The sequence below is a fragment of the Rhodnius prolixus genome, unplaced genomic scaffold (assembly GCF_049639745.1).
Source record: "Rhodnius prolixus isolate KJV_2025 unplaced genomic scaffold, Rpr scaffold_1, whole genome shotgun sequence".
NCBI lineage: Eukaryota > Metazoa > Arthropoda > Insecta > Hemiptera > Reduviidae > Rhodnius > Rhodnius prolixus.
Genome location: NW_027411581.1, coordinates 11,548,781 through 11,569,484, shown reverse-complemented (window position 1 = coordinate 11,569,484; position 20,704 = coordinate 11,548,781). Strand labels below are relative to the sequence as shown.

The window sequence follows — 20,704 nt, the reverse complement described above, 5'->3', positions numbered from 1 at the left end:
TAAAAAAAAGAATTGATTATTATTAAATTAAAAAACTTTTTATGAATTATAACGGTAAAGGCTAATTCCATATTAATAGTAAAAAAAAAGCAAAACGATTCAATTTAATTAATAATTTGAACAAATTAAATATTTTTTAAACTATATTCAAACTGGAAAAAATATAATGCATTACTCTGTAGAGAACATCAGATAAAGAAACTCTGTATATTTATTGATAAACTTTGGTAGAGTATTATTCTTTCTTTTTTAATGACATTTTGATTATAACTCATTTTCTTTGAATGACCCCTTTTATAAATTTCATATAACGCTTGCTATCGATTTAAGGTTATTTTAGATGTGGATAATGAAGTTTTTTATTTAATACTATTTTATTATTATTGTTATGAATAGAAATGGCGTTCTTAGAAGATTATTAATTTACTTAAATTTGCCCTGTAGATTTGGATTGCCCCCCGATCCAGTGGATGTACTTTAATGTATATAAAACTTGGTGCCTCTAATTTGATGAAGACGTCTAGTTTTCAAAAAGAAATGTAAGTTAAATGTCTCAAAACTTTTCTTTATATATCCAAGCAAATTTATTATCAAAGAATGAGAAAAATGGTGTATAAAATTTAATGATTTATTCATGTTAAAGCTGATCCTATCAGTATTATATTAATTCAATCTATTCATAGTTCGTAATCATTTCAGTGATTAATCTTAGAGTCGCAGGTAAATTGTTTTTCAAAATATGTTTTCTAGGGGAACCATGCAAAAAAATAATAAATGTACAGTTAAAAAATTAAAATAAAAAATGTAGATCGTCTTTACATTAATTTTGTCTTCAAGAAATCTGAAAATTATCTTCCAAAATATGATCTACTCTAAATGTACCACTTCATTCAATGCTTGTTTTTCTTTAGATATATTTATGAAATGAATCAAAGATTTTCTCTAAGCTACCTACAGTTTATAACATTCCTCGACATTTCAAGGCAATTACTTTTGTCATATTTTGATTATTATTACACTGGTTGCTAGGATAATCGGAAATAATTATTGAGACTTTCTTTTAAAGGGCATCTTTGAATGTACTCTGTCAATATACAATAAGAACGAACATAAGTATTATTAAATTTTTGAATGTTTCCACTTTTTTTTATTTTTATATTCTGGTGGCAAATTAAAAAAAAAAGATAATTTAAATAGTTGGAGAAATAGTTGGGTCATATTGCTCTTTATTTTTATTAGTATGGTTCAATCTAGAAATTTTAAATTTCTGTAAAAAAAACTTTACAAGCGTTGTTCTTAGCATGCAATTTCTTCAACTTTTACTCAGCAGAGTTTCATGTTTTTCCTAACAAAAATATTTACAATTCTGAACAATTAATGTAAGGATGTCACTATAATAAACTTTTTATTGGTTTGAAATATCACGAGTTATATTTTTCTTTGTCCTTCAGTAACAAGTAAAATAAAATAAAATACATAAAATCCTTAGCAGTTTGATTTTAGATTTTATTAGGCAAGTTTATTTACTTATTTTTAAATGTTTTCAATATGTACACACAGTGAGAATATGGTTCGTAATATTTACACTATTCTAACATGTTGAAGATGTAATCCCTTCTTTAATTCTCTAGTGAATAAATATAGAAAGTTGGAGAAGTGTTTTCTCACTGAGGCGGAGTTATGTTGTATAGTGAGAAGGGTAGGGGTATCGATTGTTTGTGCCTGTAGGGTCGCTATTGCCGACAGTAAGAGAGTCCGCCGCAGGGCATACTGCCGCTCATGTCTTCTCCTGTTAGTTTTTTTTTACCTAAAACAACGTTAGAAAAAGTATTTTATTGATAAAAATTCATCAGTTTACATAAATGTAATTTATACATTTTCATAGTGGTATTCACTTTTAATTATAAAATGTTCAACATCACCTAAATGAAACTTGCACAAGCGTTCTGCACTTATAACAATGCATGTTTTTAAATATTTTTAAATTGAACCAATTATACACAATTATATATCTAGAAATATGCACAAAATTATTTCATTATTCGGAAAAATTAATTTTATTTGTGAAAAATATAGAAAAATATCCGTTTAAGTAAATATATAAAATAAATCTAAAGCTAAAATACCACTAAGCACAAAAATTACAGTCATTAATAATTATAAAATATCAACTGACATTATTAATGTGGGTGATTTAAAAAGCAAGTTATAAGCATTGCGTAGCGTTAATGACGGGAAGTCGTTGAGTTGATTGTCAGAATTAGGGTTAATATTAGGAAATATGCAGGTCTGCTGTGTGCTTGTCTACTACAAGCAAATACATTCGCCAATCTACTACATTTTGCTAGTTATTGCTGAGCCACATAAACGGTATGTTTTCTTGAAATAAATAATAAATGAAACTTTTTTACTCTTAAAGAAGTTATAAGGCTTCATTTTAATTTTAAAATCCAGATTAGGAAAACAAAAATTACGTCTTAAGCTTTAATATAAGAAACAAACATTTAGCCTAAAAACAAAAATAAACAATAATTCTCTCACTCAATAACCATATTGCTTAAACAAAAAAGCACAAAAATATGCAGCATTATTTTTTGCAAATTCTGATGTTCTCAAAATCAAGTACAAAGATTAAAAAAAGTTATTTTTTTTAAATTTCTTGGGGACATCAGAGTTTGTAGACAACAAAATCTAGATCACTTAAATTTTACAATTATACAGGAAATTTGGGTAATTTATATTGTCCTAAAATTATAATAGATTTCCATTTAAAAATTCTTAAAAATTACAAAAAAATTCTATTATTTTTTTTAAAGAATATTTAAAAAAAATATTTTGGCTTATTACAAATATTTTTTCTAGTAATTACTCGCTCCTACACTATTTTGTTGCATTAAGTCTGAATATATGTCTTTATTTGTCTAGGTTCATTCTGGATTCTATTTCTTTTACTTCAATGGAATTCCAGTTGAAAATGACTAAACATAAAAATATTATCTGATTTCGTGAGACCGTTAAGTTAATGACGGGCATTTTTGTTGCCTTATTTTTTACATGTAAGTACCCATTAATATTTTTTAGCTAATTTGCCTATAACTTTTAGCTTATAATTTTCAAGTCTAATGCGAATAAATGATAATTTCGTGTTTGATTTTCAGAATATGTGGGGACTAGAGTTACCTTACAGACGATACTCTGTTCCAGAAACTGTAATGCGGAAAGTAAGACTAAGGCAAAATTCAAGCAGCTCGTCGGACAGTTCTACTAGAAGAGCTGCTAGAAGACCCATTGCTAAAGCTAGGCAAGCCGGCCGCAGCAGATACTGTATGCACACATCAAATAAAGGAGTCCAGACTAGTCCGAATGCTGACCATTATTCTGTAGGGTACTTAGAAAATAAATGTTTGCTGCATACCTGGCATCAGGGGCCACCAAGGCGAGCATCTTCAGTTCCAGATCTTTCATCAGATGCTGAAGGTAGAGATGGACACAGACCTTCATCCGCAAGGGATAAATTCTTACAAAGGTACAGTCAACCGACATGTAACGGACCCCCAGTGATTATCAGTCCTGGAGGAACTCCCTCGCCCATTCAAGCTTCCAACTACAGTAGCGCTCTGCACAGGTGTGATGTTTATTCAAATTCATGGTCTTATACATCTTCAGAATGTACACTAGGACAAACAGTTTCTGACCGCACCACTTCTACGCAGGATTCAACACTGAGTCTGCAATCTAGTACTCCAGAAAGTTCAAATTCAAACTACTTTTCACCTACTGAAAGAGCTGCCCAGAAAATGTTTTTAGAAAATAGCATATTTTCTCCGGCTGGTAATTTTATCGCTGTGCACACAGAAAGCTTACTCATACATCCCATAGAAATCATTGAAAGAAGAGAAAATTGGAACTTTGGTTTTTCGGATTCTCCAGAATCGGATCCTCTTGCTGCGCTCACTAGTTGTCATAGAAGTATTGCCGTAAATACAGAACCACCTGAGATGATAGGTGCATCCATGGTAGACAAAAGTACTTGCGCTTATGGCGTGTTTAACGATAAATCCGCCCAGGTTAGGGATTCTGATATTGAAAATGAATTAATGGTTGACAAGAGCACAACTATAGAAGTTAATGGGTTTTTAAGGAAAGGAAATGGAGAAACTAATAGCAGAGAAATTTCAGTCGAACGATTAGTAGAAGAACCTCCATTTGTGGATATTGGTATCAATACCGAACAATGCATTGCTCTTTTAGATGACGACAAAGAAAATGAGAATCAATTTAGTGAATACCCCCTTACTGCTTCCCTAAGTAGAAGAGCTGTATTCAAAATTCCAAACATAAAAATTTTCAAAGGAAGTACCACGGAATCACAACAAACAGACGACCGGTCCAACGTTATGGAAGAAGCCAAAGTTTATGTTGCAAAGTCCACCTCAATGGAAGAAAGTTACTTTGGAAACATTGAAGATGATGTCGACAGCAAACAAATTTGCAAATATTGCAGTAAAGAAGAGACTGCTGAGAAATATAATATATTCGATAAGGAAATGAAACAGCTTTGGCAGAATAGGCCAGAGAGAACAGATGATCGTTCGCCATACGAAAGTAAATTGTGTGCAAATGTTGCGTGTGCAGGTTGTAATTACAAAGACTATCCAGAAGTTAAAGGAGTGATAGCCAGATTTTCTGCCCTCCCAAGATCTAATTCAATGTTAGTGAATACCTCCTCCATTGATTATTCCAGTGATAGTGAACTCAGTCTCACAGATAGTTTGGAAGACTGTAACGAACACACAGCGGAACAATATCATAGACCTGTTACCAGGCACGACAATAGACTAGTAAGAGGAGAAGTCAGTCTAGAACAAGAACAATCGAGCAAAAAATATCCGAAAAGCAATAAAGCTTACGCTTACTTTTTATCAATTTCTGGGGAACAAGATATGGTGAGGCAATACCCTCTGCCTGATTGGTTAAAAGTTAGATTACAAAGAAGGGAGGAAGAAATTAAGAAACTTTTCCAAATTAGATTAAATAAACATCAGACCATTGTGTATCGAAGGCGTAAAAAAGGTGTGAAAAAAATTATAGAAAATGAAGGTTCAAATTCTTCTCCAAGTAAAGAAAATAAACCAAAAAAATTACATCAGGAGCAGATTTTGGAAAAAGCCGAAGAGACCATCGAGAAAGACAAAAGTATTGTTGAAAATGTTGAAGCAGAAAAACTGCCATCTACATCAGCAGCAGATAGTATGAATGATCAAGTAGGTAAGAAAGTAGTGCAAGATAACGTTAACACTAACTCCATTGCAGCACAGACAACTGGAGAAGAAATGAAGAGTGGTAGACTAGAACTTCAACAAATTACAAACAAAGATAATAATTATTTACACATTTCAGAAGTGATTAAAATAGAAATGTTAAACAATTTGAATACCGTCATAACGAAAGAAAAACAAATTAATCTAAATAAACATTTACTTTCAAGAGGTCATCATAACTTTCAAACATCGGAATGTATAAAAAATGAAAGCCCTTTAAACGCTCACAAAATTATAATGAAAACCAACATTGGAAATTTACAAATTGATAATAATTCGCTACCTGAGCTAAAAGATGAAACAGACAAGACATTTAATGAGAAAGAGAAAGTAACTGCGGAAATTAAAGACAAAAAAGAAGCAGAAAAAAAGAAAGAAAAAGCACTTATTAAAAAAGACGAAAATGAATCATATTCATTTAAACAATTTAAACCGTTATTTGAATCTAAAGCCGATGACCAAACAGTAGCAGAAATTCTTTTATCGGCAATGAAGAATAATGCTTCTTTGAAAACTGCCGATGAAGATTTCAAAAATAAAGAAAAGGAACCTTTAGGAGGTTTGCAGGCAGATCAAATTAAAACAGCAGAACTTGAAACAACCTACACAAAAGAAGTATCAAAATTGAATCCTAAAAATGTTGCTTTCAGCGAACCAAATATTAAAGAAGAAAGATCTTGTAACACTATTAATCCTTATTTATCTGCTACAGTTCAAACTACTGAATCCTTTTTAAAAGACAAATGTGTTTCTTGGATGGAAAAGGAGGAGGGTGAAATGGAAGAATTAAAGGGTATTCCGTCTACAACTTTCATTACAAATGAATCAATTCCAGATTTTCCTATGATTAGTTCGCTAGTTCAGACTAACGAGACATTTTTGAAAAACGACAAATCTTTCATTGAATCAGAAAGTCTAGTTCCTATCAGAGACCAGGGCACTGATGTATTTCAAGAATTTTCTGAAGATAAAAATGCAAATGATGGTCTTGACAACGCTTTACTCTGTAACATAGAAAACGAACAAAGTTCAGTTTTTGTACAAACTGAACAGAATATTGCCACTATAAATGAAGTAAAACCGTTAATTATTCACAGCAACAATGAAGAATTCAAAAGAATTGTTGAAAGTGATGACCTTGAAGATAAAAGGTACACCAGTACCAAAAAAACAGGTACAAACTCATGTAAAATTAGGCGACATGGAATGGATCTGCATAAACAAAATTGTAAGTACTACCCTGGGGGATCACAAGAACATAAGCCTTCTCAGGTTTTAGAGTTAAACGTTCAACCTTGTACATGTCATATGTGTACCTTAAATAAGAAAGTTGGTTCACGTGGTGATAAGCTTTGTGAAGGACCTCAGAGTGGATTCCAGTCGAGCTCTGGCTCTAGAAAAAAATTACTAAATAAAAGTTCGCCTAGTGAGCACAAAGAAGAAAAAAAATCTTATCAAAGGTATTCAAGTAACAGACGTACAAATAAATTTCAAAGGAGATTTGAAGTTATTCCTGAAGAAAAAAATAGCTCGATGGAATCTGTTGGGGAAACGCAGAGCACTCTTTTTAAGGTTACACATGACAAGAATAATTCCTGTGAAAATGAAAATTTGGATAAAGCTGGACTGGATCAAGAAGACTATGCAAAAGTACCTGTTAGTGAAGTTCAATATAATAGGGAAACTAAAGAATTACCATGTAGTTTGTCAATGTTGCAAGAAAGAGAAAATTTACATAGTTCAGACGTGAAAAGTACTCAAACTAATGGTAGTAGAAAATCTAACGTAGTATTTGGCAGTTTTAAAGCCATTAAGAATGAGGCTAGAACCAAAGAGGATAAAATGCTGGGTGAGGGGATTGAAGTGATGCAGCAGTACAAAGGACGTGCCGCTTTGGCAGCTGCTCCCGTGGACGCCCAAGAACAACTGCTAACACTTTCCAAGGGTTGGATTAATTTCTACCTTTTGAAGGATAATCAAGAATTCTCTGATAGCAATAATGATGAAGGTATTTATTTTCAGTGTAGTGTAGCTCAGTTGAATAATTCAAAGTATTAAATTTATTTATTGAATGAAGTATCCATTTGACACCTATTTTGTTATTATTTCAGTTCAAAAAGTTTACAGTGGAAGTTTAGTGCAACGAGCAGTCTCCCCAATAAGAATTCTCAAAGGAAGTGAGATAAAAGAAGAACAAGTCGAAGAATTCACTGTAGAAATACGAGCTACTCCAGAACCTATCCAATCAAGTGAGAAAACAGTATTGCTACCTAATTTACATCAAGATATACTGAGAAAACGTAGAACAGTGAAACCCCAACCACCAAACAGTGCGGTTTCTTTACCAGAAATACATACATCTAGTTCTTCTTCTACTCCAGAAAATGTAGGCGACAGAATAGTATCAGTAGAAGATAAAAGAAAAAAATGTCATCCATTGCCTGTGGTCAGTGGTAGAAGTTCTAGGCATGAAATAAAAATGAAAAGAGAAAGTCTTACTGCATTTAAAAAAATACCGAAGTCTGAACCTTTATTGCGTTTGGCTGAAGAATTTGCGTCTGGTTTTGAGAAGGGTCATTCTGCAAGTAAGTATTGTTTGACGTAAATTTAGAAAGATTACTGCTTCTCATCTATATATTTTTAAACTTTAAATTTCACATAAATGCAATGGTCACCCTATTTTATATGCAATGTAACAGTTTCATCAATATTACTTTATATAATTTGTCCACACATTGATGATTCCATTATTGTCCAGCGGCGTCCAATTTTGACTCCCTAATTTTTAACAAACGTAAAATTCTGATATTGCCTATTAACCATAACATTTTAATCTGCTTCAAAAGCATACTAAAGGGTTTGGTATTAATTTTACAAATTACTTGCTAATAAAATACAAAATTGGAAATAAGGGCGAAGTATTAATTATTATAAAACTTATGAGGGAAAAAAAAACGATCGTTATTTTTTAATTTTAGGTGCCTCAACATCTGATGTTAGTGGCACTAGGCACTTTTTTCATTTTACCGCTGGCTTTCGGTCAGTGTTATCTCATTTCCAGACAACGCTGTCCATCACCAGGCATTGAGCTGTAAGAAGCTCCTAGGAAAACAAATTCTAAGGGCCAGCAGCTGGATAAACTGTGAATCGTTATTAATATTATTAAATAATTTGTTCTAGCTGGATTAGTATTATTTCAATCAAACTTGGTGAAAAAAAATAATGTAATGGTGCGTAAGTTATTATTGACTTTCGGTCGAGACATTTTCTTAAGTAATTCAAGTATCATTCCAAAGTCTTTGTACAACAGACACAATTACAAATTAACTCAGATTTGTATTTTTATAGGAATTGGAAATAAGTAATCAATTTATCTTCTAATGTTTTGTGAAACTCTAAACAACATAAAGTTAAAGAGACCTAATGAGTTTAAGATATGGAAAAGAACGAGTTATGTGTAACTAACTATGTGTATATAAATATATGTTTTTTAGTGAAATTTTTGTTAAGTGCTTTATGTTGATTTGGGGCATTACATCTTAAGCGGATGACATTCGAATTGCTTTATAAATAGTATTGAAAGGGAGACAAGTAGCGAGGGTAGGAATCGACGAGAAGGATAATGTCCACCGCACACCGTTTTTGCAAAACCGTTGAAGACAATACTGCTCGTGAATAGGCAACCCGCAAGGTAAGTTTCTCTCTCTTTGAATAACTCCTCAATAACAGGAGTAAAGAAAATGTCTCACTCTGTGAAATTCCTCTAGAGGCAGGATTGGGAAAAGCATATCCTTCGCACACATATTCCAAGGTCTTGTTTATGTATTACGAATAAGAATATTATCTTTATTTCAGTTTCTTCTCTTCTGTTTCATTACAGAAGCCGTAGAGGTAGCGCTATCAGAACATTCAGTAAGTTCAATATCTTCCACTCTGATTCTATCAGAAGATAGTCCATCACCGAAACTTGAGAGAAAATCACGTCAAAGAAGAGGTCAAATCATGCAACAACAGTCAGATCAAAATGGTCAGTGGAAAAAAACGACCAAAATTATTCGGTTCAACATTTTTATTAGTTTATTTGAGATAGTGAAATTATTCTTTTATAATTTTTCGTAGGTTCTAGTTGGACAGTAACAGTAGCTGGTACCAGCGGAAGTAACAGTAACGTACATCCAGATGTTGAAATGAAACTTACTTTCGGAAATAAACAAAACGGAAACAACAATAAAGAATTGTGCGATGAAAATGAAAAAAGGCTAGTGAAATACAATGGAAAGAAATCTTCCCATATAAGGTCATCAAAAAGAAGAGGTTTCTTTATTTAATTCTCATCTTAATAGATAATTTTGTTTTGTATGTTTGTACCATCGCTTTTAATACCTATAAATTCTTGTTAGGCAGATTGACTGAAGAATATGCACATACTACCAGGAATGAAAAACGTTCTATTCAGTATATGCCTAATATGGTAATCCATAATTCTCAGCAATCTAAGGTAAATTAACAGTTCTTTAATGAAAAAGTTTAATGGTTTTATCAATCATAATCTTAATAGATAACTAGCTCAGACAATTCAATGGTCTATTATTTTTTGCTTCTTCCAGATTGAAGGAGCTCTATCTCAGAAGGATTTAGTAGGTTATTTGGACCATGAAAATACTAGTCAACTTAGCAGGTAAAATTTTTGTAATACTCTCTTTTTTATATTTTTGCTTTTTGAGGAGAACACACATTATTTTGAAAGATAAAATAAAATAATGTAAAAACTCTGGTTTGGATCACATATAGAACTGATCTGATTGACTGATAGACTGTTTTCTCACTAGACATTTCATATACTTCCTATTCCATATACCTTGGTGGAACGCAGACATTATGATGATTTAGGATGGAGGTTTTAAGTAACCTGAACGTTAGTTGAAGGTCAAACTTTAGAGAAATATTCAAGCACTAAGAGCTTTATATAATTGATTAAGAAATTACTCACTTAAGCTTTTTGTGTTGGGCATAAAAGTAATCTGAATCTGACTACAATGTTGGGAAGTATCCTAAAATTCTCTAAGTTAATGAGTTTAGTGGTTGAATTAGTTGCCTTTTCAGACTTAATTCTATATATATTAATCATGGAACGAATGGTCGCTCATTCTGTTGAGGTAATAACGCGATTAAATTTAGGCAATAAGCTATTGTTTTTTGCCCGTTTCTGGTCTTGAATTCCCCCACCACCACGTATGCGAAAGGGTTGAGGTCCTGTGATAATCCGCAGGATTTCCAAAGCTCCACAAAAGTAAGTAATTATATTTAAGGCTCTTATATCATAAATGTCTAAGCACTCACCCAAAGAGAAAGGCCTTATTTTGGCTACCCATTCTCTTCAGGATTTATAGGAAGTCCCCCACAAGCCTTGAGCTGACTTCATAGAGCTTGATAGTTTGTGTAGTTTGCGAAAGTGATGGACTAATCCCTAGTCTTACGAGTATATTCGTTCAGCAACGTTCAACAACAAATTTCTTTTTCAATTAGGATACTCGACACGTATCCTTTTTCTAATTTTATTGGATGTAGCTGATGAACTATAAAAAAACAGTGTTGCAAAAGTTAAAAACGAATGAAATTTGTATAAATCGTTAATTAACTATGGAAATAAAATTTTTAGACCAAGGAATGAGATATTTTGATCAATAATTTAATTACTAAAACTTCAGGGCCAAAACCTAATATTAACTAATTCTTACAGAAGATCAAAAGGAAGCATGGAGGGAAGCAGTGATGCGGCAAGTTTATGTAGCGATTTACAAGTTACAGGTTTAGCGATAACGCCAGAAAGTAAACCGTATGTACCCACCCAGAGTGAAAGAGATTTAGTCAGAAGACAAAGGTACAAATTTACAAGGTAGATTGTGGAAGATAAACTGCCTTCTTTTTTTTAGTCAATAACTGTGCCTTTAAACCTTCCATTGTGTGATATTTCTATGCAAAAAGAAAGAATGTACAAAACATTACAAAAATGCCTTTCACCAAAAACAATTATATATATATTATGTTCAAAAAAATATATTTTTTTAAAAAAATTAATATTTAAATGCATAAAGTTTCAATTGAAAAGTTCACAATTATTTTATTTATTTATTTTTATTTTTGGAGGGGGTATAGTTTGGTGTTAGTAGGAATGGAAGTGTGAGGGCCTAGGTCCTATGAGGATCTTAGAGCCAAAAGAGAAGAAATTATTAAAATTATTGAGGAGAATATGCTTAGATTGAAAAAGTAAATATTTTATTATTAAAGAAGCAGATCTAATAATTAAAATACAGCTCTTATTCTTAGGCTTATTTATTTTAAATATGCTTTTGTAGTAAATCATATTACAGTTGTTATTTTAAGGTAACAAAATATTTAAATTTCAGTCAAACTAATTTACACTTTAGTGAAAGGTATTATTTGCCAAAGAGACGTCAAGGTGTAACCATCCTTAATACTTTCTATAGCTAGTCCTAATTGATTATTATAAATAGGAGGTCGATCTTCACTTTCATGACCATCTGAATAGTATGCGCTAGCAACACCTGCATGATCTTCATTCTCGATTTCTTCTACCTCTTCCATTTGTATTGGCTCACTTTCTGAAAGTGCAGGCTGAAAAAAAAAATGTACCTATTAAATGTGCTAAAATAAATTCCATCGTAAGCTTATAGGAAGAAGTTGTCTGAGCTGGACTTTTATAAGCTACAAACTCAAGTTAACCGTATGGTTTGGCAAGGTGAGAAAATTTGGATATCAATCAAATTTTTAAAAATAGTGACTTTTTTTAAGATAACAAAATTTATCTTATGAAGTCAAGAATGATTTCATGTTGTATCTAGAAATGAAGTCCTTGTAATCAGCTATCCTAAATTAATTAGGAAAAAAAATTATTTGAAAGCATATTTCCTTTTACTGCAGCTCATCGGAAATTTTAATTAATTTTTTACTCGACTTTCACTTGAACCTGGTAAGTTCTCAAATGGTGATTGAGATTTATTGAAGTAATGTCTATTGAAGTAATTAAATTCATTGCAACTCATATGATTAATGATATTAGAATAACCATCTAGAAAATGTTTTATTAATTAGTAGGGTGTGTGCAATTGTTGGTGGGGGGGGGGGGGGAGTAAGAGAAAGTTCCTGAGGGTACATTAGACCCAAATAGTTCACACGTTCTGCTGCGCAACCTAGGGTCTTGTGTGAATTTAGGTGTGTAATTCGAGTTGTTAGACTAGAATACGACGTAAGGCGCCAAGATCCCTTTGTAGTGGATATAATTCCCCCAACGATAGTTGTATGAGGCTTTTTTTCAAATAAAAAATTTGAAACACATATCTTTTCATGTCCTTTAATTAGCTAATTTAGATCATAGTGTTAAAACTTTATCAAATGAAGTGAAATAGTTGCAAGAGTTGTTTGAATAAAATTCGTTACAGCTTTTAAAAACTCAAGATGGTTTTAGTACGCACGTGTAAAAAATATTTTATTCTGGATGTTCATATAAAATAAGTGTATAACATGTTTTTATTTTAGGTAATATAAGGTAAATTTAGGATAAATAAGAACGGAAGCGATGATGACCACAATTGCATGACCCAATCCGTCAGCTGAATATACAGGTGAGGATAAGATGTCAGCAGTTTCACAGTATATATAAGAGGAGCTAGAATGCTCTCATGTGGTACACCAAATAAGTTATGACTGATAACATGAACCATGGTAAGCTCAAAATTACGAGTACGAATTTAAAATCAAATCAAGAATGCTGGTAAGAAGGGCCCTTTTATCAAGTCCGGATGCTTTACCCAATCAAATGCATGGCTGATTTCCAGAAAGACACCTGTACAATACACATCTGTTCAAGGGAAGATTCTATGGTATTAAAATGAGATGGCACTATTGAGTTCTAGATTGTAGAGCACGAAATCCAAATTAACTTGTACTTTTAAATTACTTTATGAGATTCGAGGATGAAACAGTGAATAAATTAATAGTAACAAATACATACACAAAAGCTGTAGATATGTAGAACAAAATTGTTTCTGTAGCGTTCATAAAATAAATCATTCTAGTGAACGGTTTAGACTAATACTGACCAATTCTGTGACAGAAAATTCAACACCTAGTTCTGGATTCGCTGAGTGTATCTCGTACATTGAAACTAATTCTTTTGCCACGTTGTGCAAACGAGATAATGGATCAATTCTGAATCCTAGAACGTATGCACCACTTCCTGCTCTACTTTCAACGACAAGTGCTGCTCCAAAACGCGAATCTCGTATTTTTACCTTCAAAGAAATACAAGTATGATGATAAGGAATTTAACAAATTATACTTCGGTGAAATGTACTATTTTATTACCGATGCTATTTGCAAATATGGCAATGATATATTAAAATTTTCGTTCATCTCGGCAAACCACACAAGACGGATATTTGTAATGATAAATGATCCCAGATTTCCCTATTCAAAAAAAAGTGACATTATTTTCTGTGTTGTACAAATGTACCGTGTGAGGTTTGCATATCAAGTGAGAAACACCTGATCACTTGATAAATTCCAGACACCATCGATAACACTAAAAACTTGTTCCAAAGGTAATATTTGTAGTTGTTTATTTCTGACCATAGCCCCTCGCAGTTTAAGTTCTCTGTACGCTTTAGAAGATAAATATGCTCTGAAATTAATATTAATATATAACTACTAAATTCAGGTATTAAACTAATCTATTACACATTGATTGTGCAGTGATATACTTATGGACACCCATAACTGATGTAAAATGTCTAGTATTCCCTGATACAAGATTTGTAAATATAAATTCAAATCTAGAGTTATTTGATTTGGTCAAGAGATGTAGAGCCTCAGTCGTCCCTCTCAGTTTCTGTTTACAGAATAAATAGAATAAAGTATTAATTTCTTTTATAGAAAAAAATATGTATCTGACTATTAATTGCATTTTGAAGGAAATATTTCATTTGCAATTTTGTATCTATTATACTTTACCGAGTTTACGACTTTTGTAGAAGCTGCTATAATACAGTTTAAGCCAATAGCTGCAATTATTTTAAAAATACAGTAAAAGTGTCTTTGCAAATAGCTTGAATATTCACTTTTTAAAATACTAACATAAACTGATTCTTAAAACGGACAAAGAATGCCAAATAATTCTTAAATTGGTAACAATCAATCGTCCTTTGTCACCATTATTTCCTTTTGTGTCCTCCACAAAGTCCAACTTATCAATTACTTTTTCTCCTGCTCTCATCCTGTTCAGCCTAAGAAAAACTTTCTAGGTAAAAAATATTGACAGTTATTGCTCACATATACACTCAATGTATTGCTGTTAAAGTTAATGCCTAAGTAAATAACTTCTTTTTATTCTGAGTTTACTTACGTGATAGGTACATCGAATCTAACTTCACGATCCTCCCAAAGATCAGAAACATCTTTTCGCACTTTAGTCTTAGAATTTCCAACAAGCATGGCCATATTGCAAAAAAAAAAGTGACGTTTATCCTTTCTATTTAAGACACTAAAGGTAATAAGAATAATGGGGAATGCTATGTGTTGCTATAACAACCTAAACAACAACTCATACTTTCCCCACCAGATTTTTAAATCATTCATAAATGTTTAATTCATAAAAATAGTTCTAAAAACAAATCAATCTAAAAATAGTTTACTACAAACTAAGTTTATAAATGTGTCTTAATAATTCTAAATTGAATTACCTAATAAAAGTTAGTGCCTAAGCGAATATCTTTTTTTTTCTGAGTTTACTTACGATAGATGTATGTAGGTTGCATCGAATCTAAATTCACGAACCTCCCAAAGGTCAGAGACATCTTTTATTACTTGAATTTTAAAATTTACAACAAGTATAATTATATTAAAAAAAAAAAAACGATGATACTGTGGTTGATGCGCAAAAAAGGCAACGATTTGGTACACTTGCAAAATTTAAGGAATCCATATTTTGATTAGTATACTTAGTGATTTACAGACACGATAGGCGTCCAAAAATAATTTTGGGTGGTGGATCAAATTTTCACACTATTTACTTAGTATTAAATGAAACAAAACAAAAAAAAAGTGCTGTTTATTGCAGCTTTGTTATCAGCATTCGATGATATAAATAGAGAAGTTTTATTATTTAAATTATCCCAATATGAAATGTAGTGTCTTCTGGCTCTCTTCATTTGGTTAAGTAAACTTTCTTGTGATTTAGTAAGACACCTAAAGTTGGGACATTTGTTTTGAATATCAGAGGTTTATAGAATAGTGAAATTACGGTTCATCTCTTTACAAATTCTCCATTTATTGTTTTTGTACTTATTACAGATTTACAATCAGTTAAAGATTTCACCAAAATTTGGGTTATACAAAATATTTCGACATAAGATAGTTACTATCTACTAAGGTATTTTCTTTTCTACCAGTTCTTCTAAAATATTTACTGGGCCTCTTTTATATATATAGGTTACAACATTTAGCAGAAAACGATCCGCAGTACTTTCAGATTTTAAAAATGTATTAAATTATTTATGTCAATAAATGATTAATAAGATTAATAATTGATAAGTTAAGGAGACATTTTGTTTTTTAATTGATTTATTCGAGCAGGATAAATGAACTAGTTTTATTAAAAATAAGTAAAGGGTGAACTCTCTTAATCTAAGGAATAAACTAAAATTCTAAGATCTAAAGATTGAGTAATACCGTAATATACTGCTTTCTTCCGTGCTGATGCTATCCCGACTTGATGACCTGAACTGATGAGAGGTACTTCACCGAATTCCGCAAATATTAGGCAGATTCAGGCGCCACGGAGGCCCGCAAAGTTAATATGTATTGTGGTACTGGGTGCAATTCCAGGTCTAGGATTAGGATTTGATTTAATATTTTTTGTGCAAACTATTAGTAAAGTATGCTTACTAGTCGCCTCCGTCTTCGATACCTAATTGGTAGGCGCGTCAACAGCTGAGGTTATTAAAGAAATAAGAATGAGGTTATTGGCGCATGGAGCTTTTTTCAGTGCACTGCCGACCTCCGGTCAGTGTTCCCTCATTACAGACAACACTGTCCATCACCGGACAGTGAGCTGTAAGTAGCTCAAGAGAAAATTTAAGGGCCAGCAGCTGGATTCGAACCCGGGATCTCCGCGTGGGAGTCCAATAGAATAACCGCGTAGCTAATCCCTGCCCTAAGTGATAGTTGGACGGAATGCCCACCTGAAAAAAATTGGCATTACTTTACTACTTTTTTTATTAGGCAGATTCGTTTCAGTATTTGTTTTTCAAGTATTTCTCCTGAAGAAAGCGGATCGGTTTGATTGAGGAAATTGCAGGGCGAGGTCCAAGGAATGGAAACTGGTGACAAGATAGACAGTGATGGAATTATTGTGGGGAAAAAAGACAACTGTTCTGAACAGGCATAATTCCTCCCAAACCTCTCGACTCAAGTTTTCTAGCCAAGAAATGCTTCCATAGTCAGCGCCAATTTTCTGCTATCCTAGGAAGATAATTTGCAGAATTTGGTAGTTGCATATTCTTCATCACATGGCCAGAATGTTCTAATTTCCACTTTGACTTAGTACTGATATTTTTATAGCAACCGCATAAATGAAAGGATTCCAAAGAAACTTATTTAAAAAAATCCTGCAAATTAAGGTAACACGACAGCCGAGCTGTTAGAGGCGCAGACCGCATAGCTGACCTATTGCGTGACTAGGTTCGATTCCCGTTCTTGTCCTTTGGTTTTATACTATAGAACAAAAATAAATTTGTCATAGCTTTCCGCTTCCTCTAAGGTACCTGATCAATAGTTGGACGTAAACCCTGTCTACAATAATAGGCATTACTTTGTTTCTATTTTTTTACATAATAACACAATTTCCTTTAATCTTAAATCCTTATTTAAAGATATTAAAGCAAATTGTAATATCAAAGCGAAGAAATAGTATTCTTCAAATTTTATTTTGTAACAATATAAAATAATTATCAATTCTAAGCTGAAGACACATTAAAACCCCTAAAGAGGAAAACATTCAACAGTATATACGATATGATCTATATTGGGAGCATAAGATTTAATTTTATAAATTTCTTTAACTGTAACTTTTCTAATATTAGTATATAAAGCGCCTAAAATAGACGAAATAGAATGAGTGATGTGAACAGCAAAATGAAACCATTCTTCTTTTTTACATGAAATTTGATAATCATTTAGTTTATTCCATATGTGTATATTGTTTTCTAAATAACACTCTAATGGCGCTTGGCACTTCTCGTTATTTTTCAAATTAAACTTATACTTCACATTTTCACAAATGTCACAAAGGTTTTTACCGTTGAATTTTGATGTAACATTTTGATGAACATAAAGGATTCCTCCCTTGTCCGACAATGTTTCACAAGCAACCTGCCAATAATCTTCAGATGATGGAATTATTCCAAGATTGACTCTATCTGCAATTCTACGCGGACAAACCTTGAACAAATTATACATAAAATTAATATAATATTTTATATAATAAGGTTTCATAAATTTTTACATTCTCTTACTCCTAATAAAAGGTATAAATGCTTTTTGCATCAAATTTTCGAAGCTTTGCTTGCATTAAGATCTGAATGCCAAAAAAATGTGCAGATTTTGTGTTTTACTGGAAATATCTGTTTGAAGTACCCTGTCATTAAAAGTGGTGGGGGGGCGTATTCACGGTTGCTAAACAAAACAAAATTACAGAGTTGAAATCTCTTCGCTAAAGCACCATCACTATACGCCTATTCTGAAACAATTTTTGTGTTTTTATGATTTTTCTAATATTTATTACTGTTTTTTCAGTATGTGTGAAGTGTTAACAAACCTCATGAATCTTGTCTAGAAATAATTTCCTAATTGAAAATATTGAAAGTGGTATATGAAATTCTTCCTCTTTTAGTCGTAAGAGAATAATAAAAGTCACAATAATAAGTCAAGGAACACGCAAGGAGTTCAAAATGTGTAAAAGTCCATACCTCTCTATTGTCACCTTCATAGATAAGGCATCTTTCAGTAACCCCATTAAGTTCCAAATTTCTCCTGTTAAGCAATTCACCCTGATGTGGTATATTGATAGATATTAAAGTTAAAAATAGTCACAAATTGGTGATAAAATCATACCTCAAAGCTTCTGTAGCATCTAAATTCCATTCACATGCATGCACAAACTTAGCTTTAGCATTCACAAGATATGGTAACGTAAAGTACCCTATGCCTGCAAATAAATCAGCGATAACTTCTCCTTCACAATTCAACTTTCCTATTCTGTGACGCTCATTGACATTACCGGAACAGAACATATTCTTTTCAATGTTCCAAGTATACCTGAAAATAAACCTTCTAATATTAAAAATAAATGGTTTTTACTTTCTGTCACTCTTAGTAACAACTTTTTCATAATTGAGTCTCCAATTAATGTATTTGTGAGAACAGAATACCTCAACCTCAAATTTATTATGCCATACGATAACAATTGTAGCTGATTAAGGTAAAAGCTGAAATCCGAGAGCCACATACCAATTTTGGATTTACTAAGTCTATCATTGTTTTTTTTTCTCAGGAATTCCAAGGTACTTTTTAAAACGCTACACCAGAACATGATGTATAGAATGGTTCTGACAGCTTTATAACATTAAAACTTATTTAACGCAATGATAGAATATCAAGTTTTAGAAAAAACTTGACCTGAATTCTATTTAAAAAACGGATCTCTGATTTTTGGGGGAATTTTTGGAGAATGAGCAAATCTCCTTTCTCTACACTTGAGCTACTAATGTATGGTTATAAGCCTAGATTTTCTGTAGGAAATAATCTCCTAGTAAAATGATTTTTGAATAGTTCTAGGAAAGATAAAATTTCCGTTTCAATAGGACAAGGGAGGAAGTAACTGTACAAGATCAAAAGAGGGTGAAGCCAGAAATGATGAGGACCCTGCCATACATCTTAGTCTAATTATAAACCAACCATTATGTATGTGTGGGATTTACTTTAAAGAGAATCTGTAACAGTTAGGGAACACGTTTCATATCAAAATTGTCATAATTAGTAATCTTCAAATCATGACAGTAATCCTTGTGAGCTCCGGCCTTGGATATCTGCTTTCCACCAGTGGTGGACAAAACTTCTGATTCACGGTGATCGACCCTTGCCTTTAAAATAAAGAAAACTTTTGAAGATGCTCGTTGACCCTTCAATTCCATCGATGAAAGAAGGCTGAGATACAGCAACATAGTTTATGATAACAAATAAGTTACTAAGTTATATAGAGATATGGCATGCTAATATCGGAAATACTTTTTAACGAACAGATCATACTTAACATGGTTGTCAACGAAATTTACAATGGATGTATCTCCGTAGATGAGGCGAACTCTCGGAGTACGATACGAATCGTTTTGAATGCTTCCTCCAATTGCCACAGCTTTTCCTTTGTACAAGTTGCTCACCAGTTTCCATAACTCTTCTCCTATAAAACTTTAGCCTTAAAATGAAAAGAAAAAAGAGGATAGCTAGCACATTATTTATAAAAGGATAGTTAAAATTACCTGCCTCATACCAGTTTCTGTTAGCAAAAGCAGCTTCAGAAAATAATAAATGATCGCCGTATTTTTTAAAAGATCGTGGTATTTCATCTTTCATCTCTTCTTCCCAAAGGCCTAGCTCTTTCATAAAACAAATTAGTATTTGCCGGATGTTTTCATGTCTCATTAACTTTAAGGACATATTTATTTTCTAAATTTAATAAACAATTTTTTTTCGAAGTTACACAACACATGTTACGAGGGCCGCGGTATCTTGGTATCCACAGCCGTAACGCCTAGCGCATTCTACAATTGCAGTACTAATACAGAAGTCCCCCCCCCCCTGTTAAAAAGAATTTGAACTAAAGTCAACTGGAATATCAGTCAGAATTAGCCATTTCATTCCTTAATATTGCATTGTTCAAAGCCGCAGTCACAATAATGATTGAAACTGACGGCCCTTCTTTTTGAAATTCTTCCTCTTTTAGTCGTAAGAGAATAATAAAAGTCACAATAATAAGTCAAGGAACACGCAAGGAGTTCAAAATGTGTAAAAGTCCATACCTCTCTATTGTCACCTTCATAGATAAGGCATCTTTCAGTAACCCCATTAAGTTCCAAATTTCTCCTAGGAGAGGGGAAACCTTCCGAATGACCATTTCGTCAGTCCAATTCAGAGAAAGTACATTCAATTGTACGTGGGCATATTTTATATGGATGACAGAGAAAAAACATGTATTGCTGAATACTATCTGCAATCATAAGCAGCTAAGATTATATTAAGGTAAACTAACT

The 20,704-nt window shown here is 32.4% G+C and overlaps 3 protein-coding genes across 10 annotated transcripts; 1 reads left to right on the top strand and 2 right to left on the bottom strand.

Moving 5' to 3' along the window:
- The first annotated feature begins 427 nt into the window (after positions 1-427).
- Positions 428-11,291, top strand: LOC141454349 (uncharacterized). Of its 5 annotated transcripts, none has more exons than XM_074128479.1 (9): positions 428-539; positions 2,926-3,056; positions 3,159-7,329; positions 7,433-7,906; positions 9,202-9,348; positions 9,441-9,635; positions 9,722-9,819; positions 9,929-9,999; positions 11,062-11,291. In XM_074128479.1, exons 3-9 carry the CDS (start codon positions 3,162-3,164, stop codon positions 11,219-11,221), a joined length of 5,313 nt encoding a protein of 1,770 aa, XP_073984580.1. In that variant the 5' UTR covers positions 428-539; positions 2,926-3,056; positions 3,159-3,161; the 3' UTR covers positions 11,222-11,291. The 5 variants fall into 5 exon arrangements, 4 of the variants coding, with proteins under 4 accessions (XP_073984580.1, XP_073984573.1, XP_073984563.1 ...); XM_074128472.1 differs by lacking the exon at positions 428-539 and adding an exon at positions 1,659-1,791; XR_012458674.1 differs by lacking the exon at positions 428-539 and adding an exon at positions 1,801-2,370 and having other exon boundaries at positions 9,726-9,819.
- A 347-nt stretch (positions 11,292-11,638) lies between these two features.
- On the bottom strand, positions 11,639-14,878 carry BBS5 (Bardet-Biedl syndrome 5 protein). 3 transcript variants are annotated; one of them, XM_074128582.1, is made up of 8 exons: positions 14,743-14,878; positions 14,475-14,623; positions 14,352-14,401; positions 14,102-14,229; positions 13,887-14,022; positions 13,707-13,808; positions 13,442-13,633; positions 11,639-11,957 (listed from the first exon to the last, which is right to left on the bottom strand). In XM_074128582.1, the coding sequence occupies exons 1-8, from the start codon at positions 14,835-14,837 to the stop codon at positions 11,739-11,741; spliced, it is 1,071 nt and encodes a 356-aa protein (XP_073984683.1). In that variant the 5' UTR covers positions 14,838-14,878; the 3' UTR covers positions 11,639-11,738. The 3 variants fall into 3 exon arrangements, 2 of the variants coding, with proteins under 2 accessions (XP_073984683.1, XP_073984686.1); XM_074128585.1 differs by having other exon boundaries at positions 14,475-14,637; positions 14,743-14,863; XR_012458709.1 differs by having other exon boundaries at positions 11,816-11,957; positions 13,354-13,633.
- Positions 14,879-15,635: 757 nt separating this feature from the next.
- On the bottom strand, positions 15,636-20,240 carry LOC141454412 (tRNA wybutosine-synthesizing protein 2 homolog). 2 transcript variants are annotated; one of them, XM_074128603.1, is made up of 5 exons: positions 19,934-20,240; positions 19,704-19,854; positions 18,510-18,713; positions 18,365-18,428; positions 15,636-17,837 (listed from the first exon to the last, which is right to left on the bottom strand). In XM_074128603.1, exons 1-5 carry the CDS (start codon positions 20,109-20,111, stop codon positions 17,379-17,381), a joined length of 1,056 nt encoding a protein of 351 aa, XP_073984704.1. In that variant the 5' UTR covers positions 20,112-20,240; the 3' UTR covers positions 15,636-17,378. The 2 variants fall into 2 exon arrangements, with proteins under 2 accessions (XP_073984704.1, XP_073984706.1); XM_074128605.1 differs by having other exon boundaries at positions 18,365-18,445; positions 18,597-18,713; positions 19,934-20,238.
- Positions 20,241-20,704: the final 464 nt, after the last annotated feature.

Coding starts and splice junctions, on each gene's coding strand:
- LOC141454412 (XM_074128603.1), bottom strand. CDS start 20,111: ATGTCCTTAAAGTTAATGAGACATGAAAACATCCGGCAAATACTAATT. Junction 19,855..19,933: donor CAGAAACTGGTATGAGGCAG/GTAATTTTAACT, acceptor AAAGTTTTATAG/GAGAAGAGTTATGGAAACTG. Junction 18,429..18,509: donor GATGCTACAGAAGCTTTGAG/GTATGATTTTAT, acceptor ATTGCTTAACAG/GAGAAATTTGGAACTTAATG.
- LOC141454349 (XM_074128479.1), top strand. CDS start 3,162: ATGTGGGGACTAGAGTTACCTTACAGACGATACTCTGTTCCAGAAACT. Junction 7,330..7,432: donor TGATAGCAATAATGATGAAG/GTATTTATTTTC, acceptor TTATTATTTCAG/TTCAAAAAGTTTACAGTGGA. Junction 9,820..9,928: donor ATAATTCTCAGCAATCTAAG/GTAAATTAACAG, acceptor TGCTTCTTCCAG/ATTGAAGGAGCTCTATCTCA.
- BBS5 (XM_074128582.1), bottom strand. CDS start 14,837: ATGGCCATGCTTGTTGGAAATTCTAAGACTAAAGTGCGAAAAGATGTT. Junction 14,230..14,351: donor CTACAAAAGTCGTAAACTCG/GTAAAGTATAAT, acceptor TTCTGTAAACAG/AAACTGAGAGGGACGACTGA. Junction 13,634..13,706: donor CATATTTGCAAATAGCATCG/GTAATAAAATAG, acceptor ATTTCTTTGAAG/GTAAAAATACGAGATTCGCG.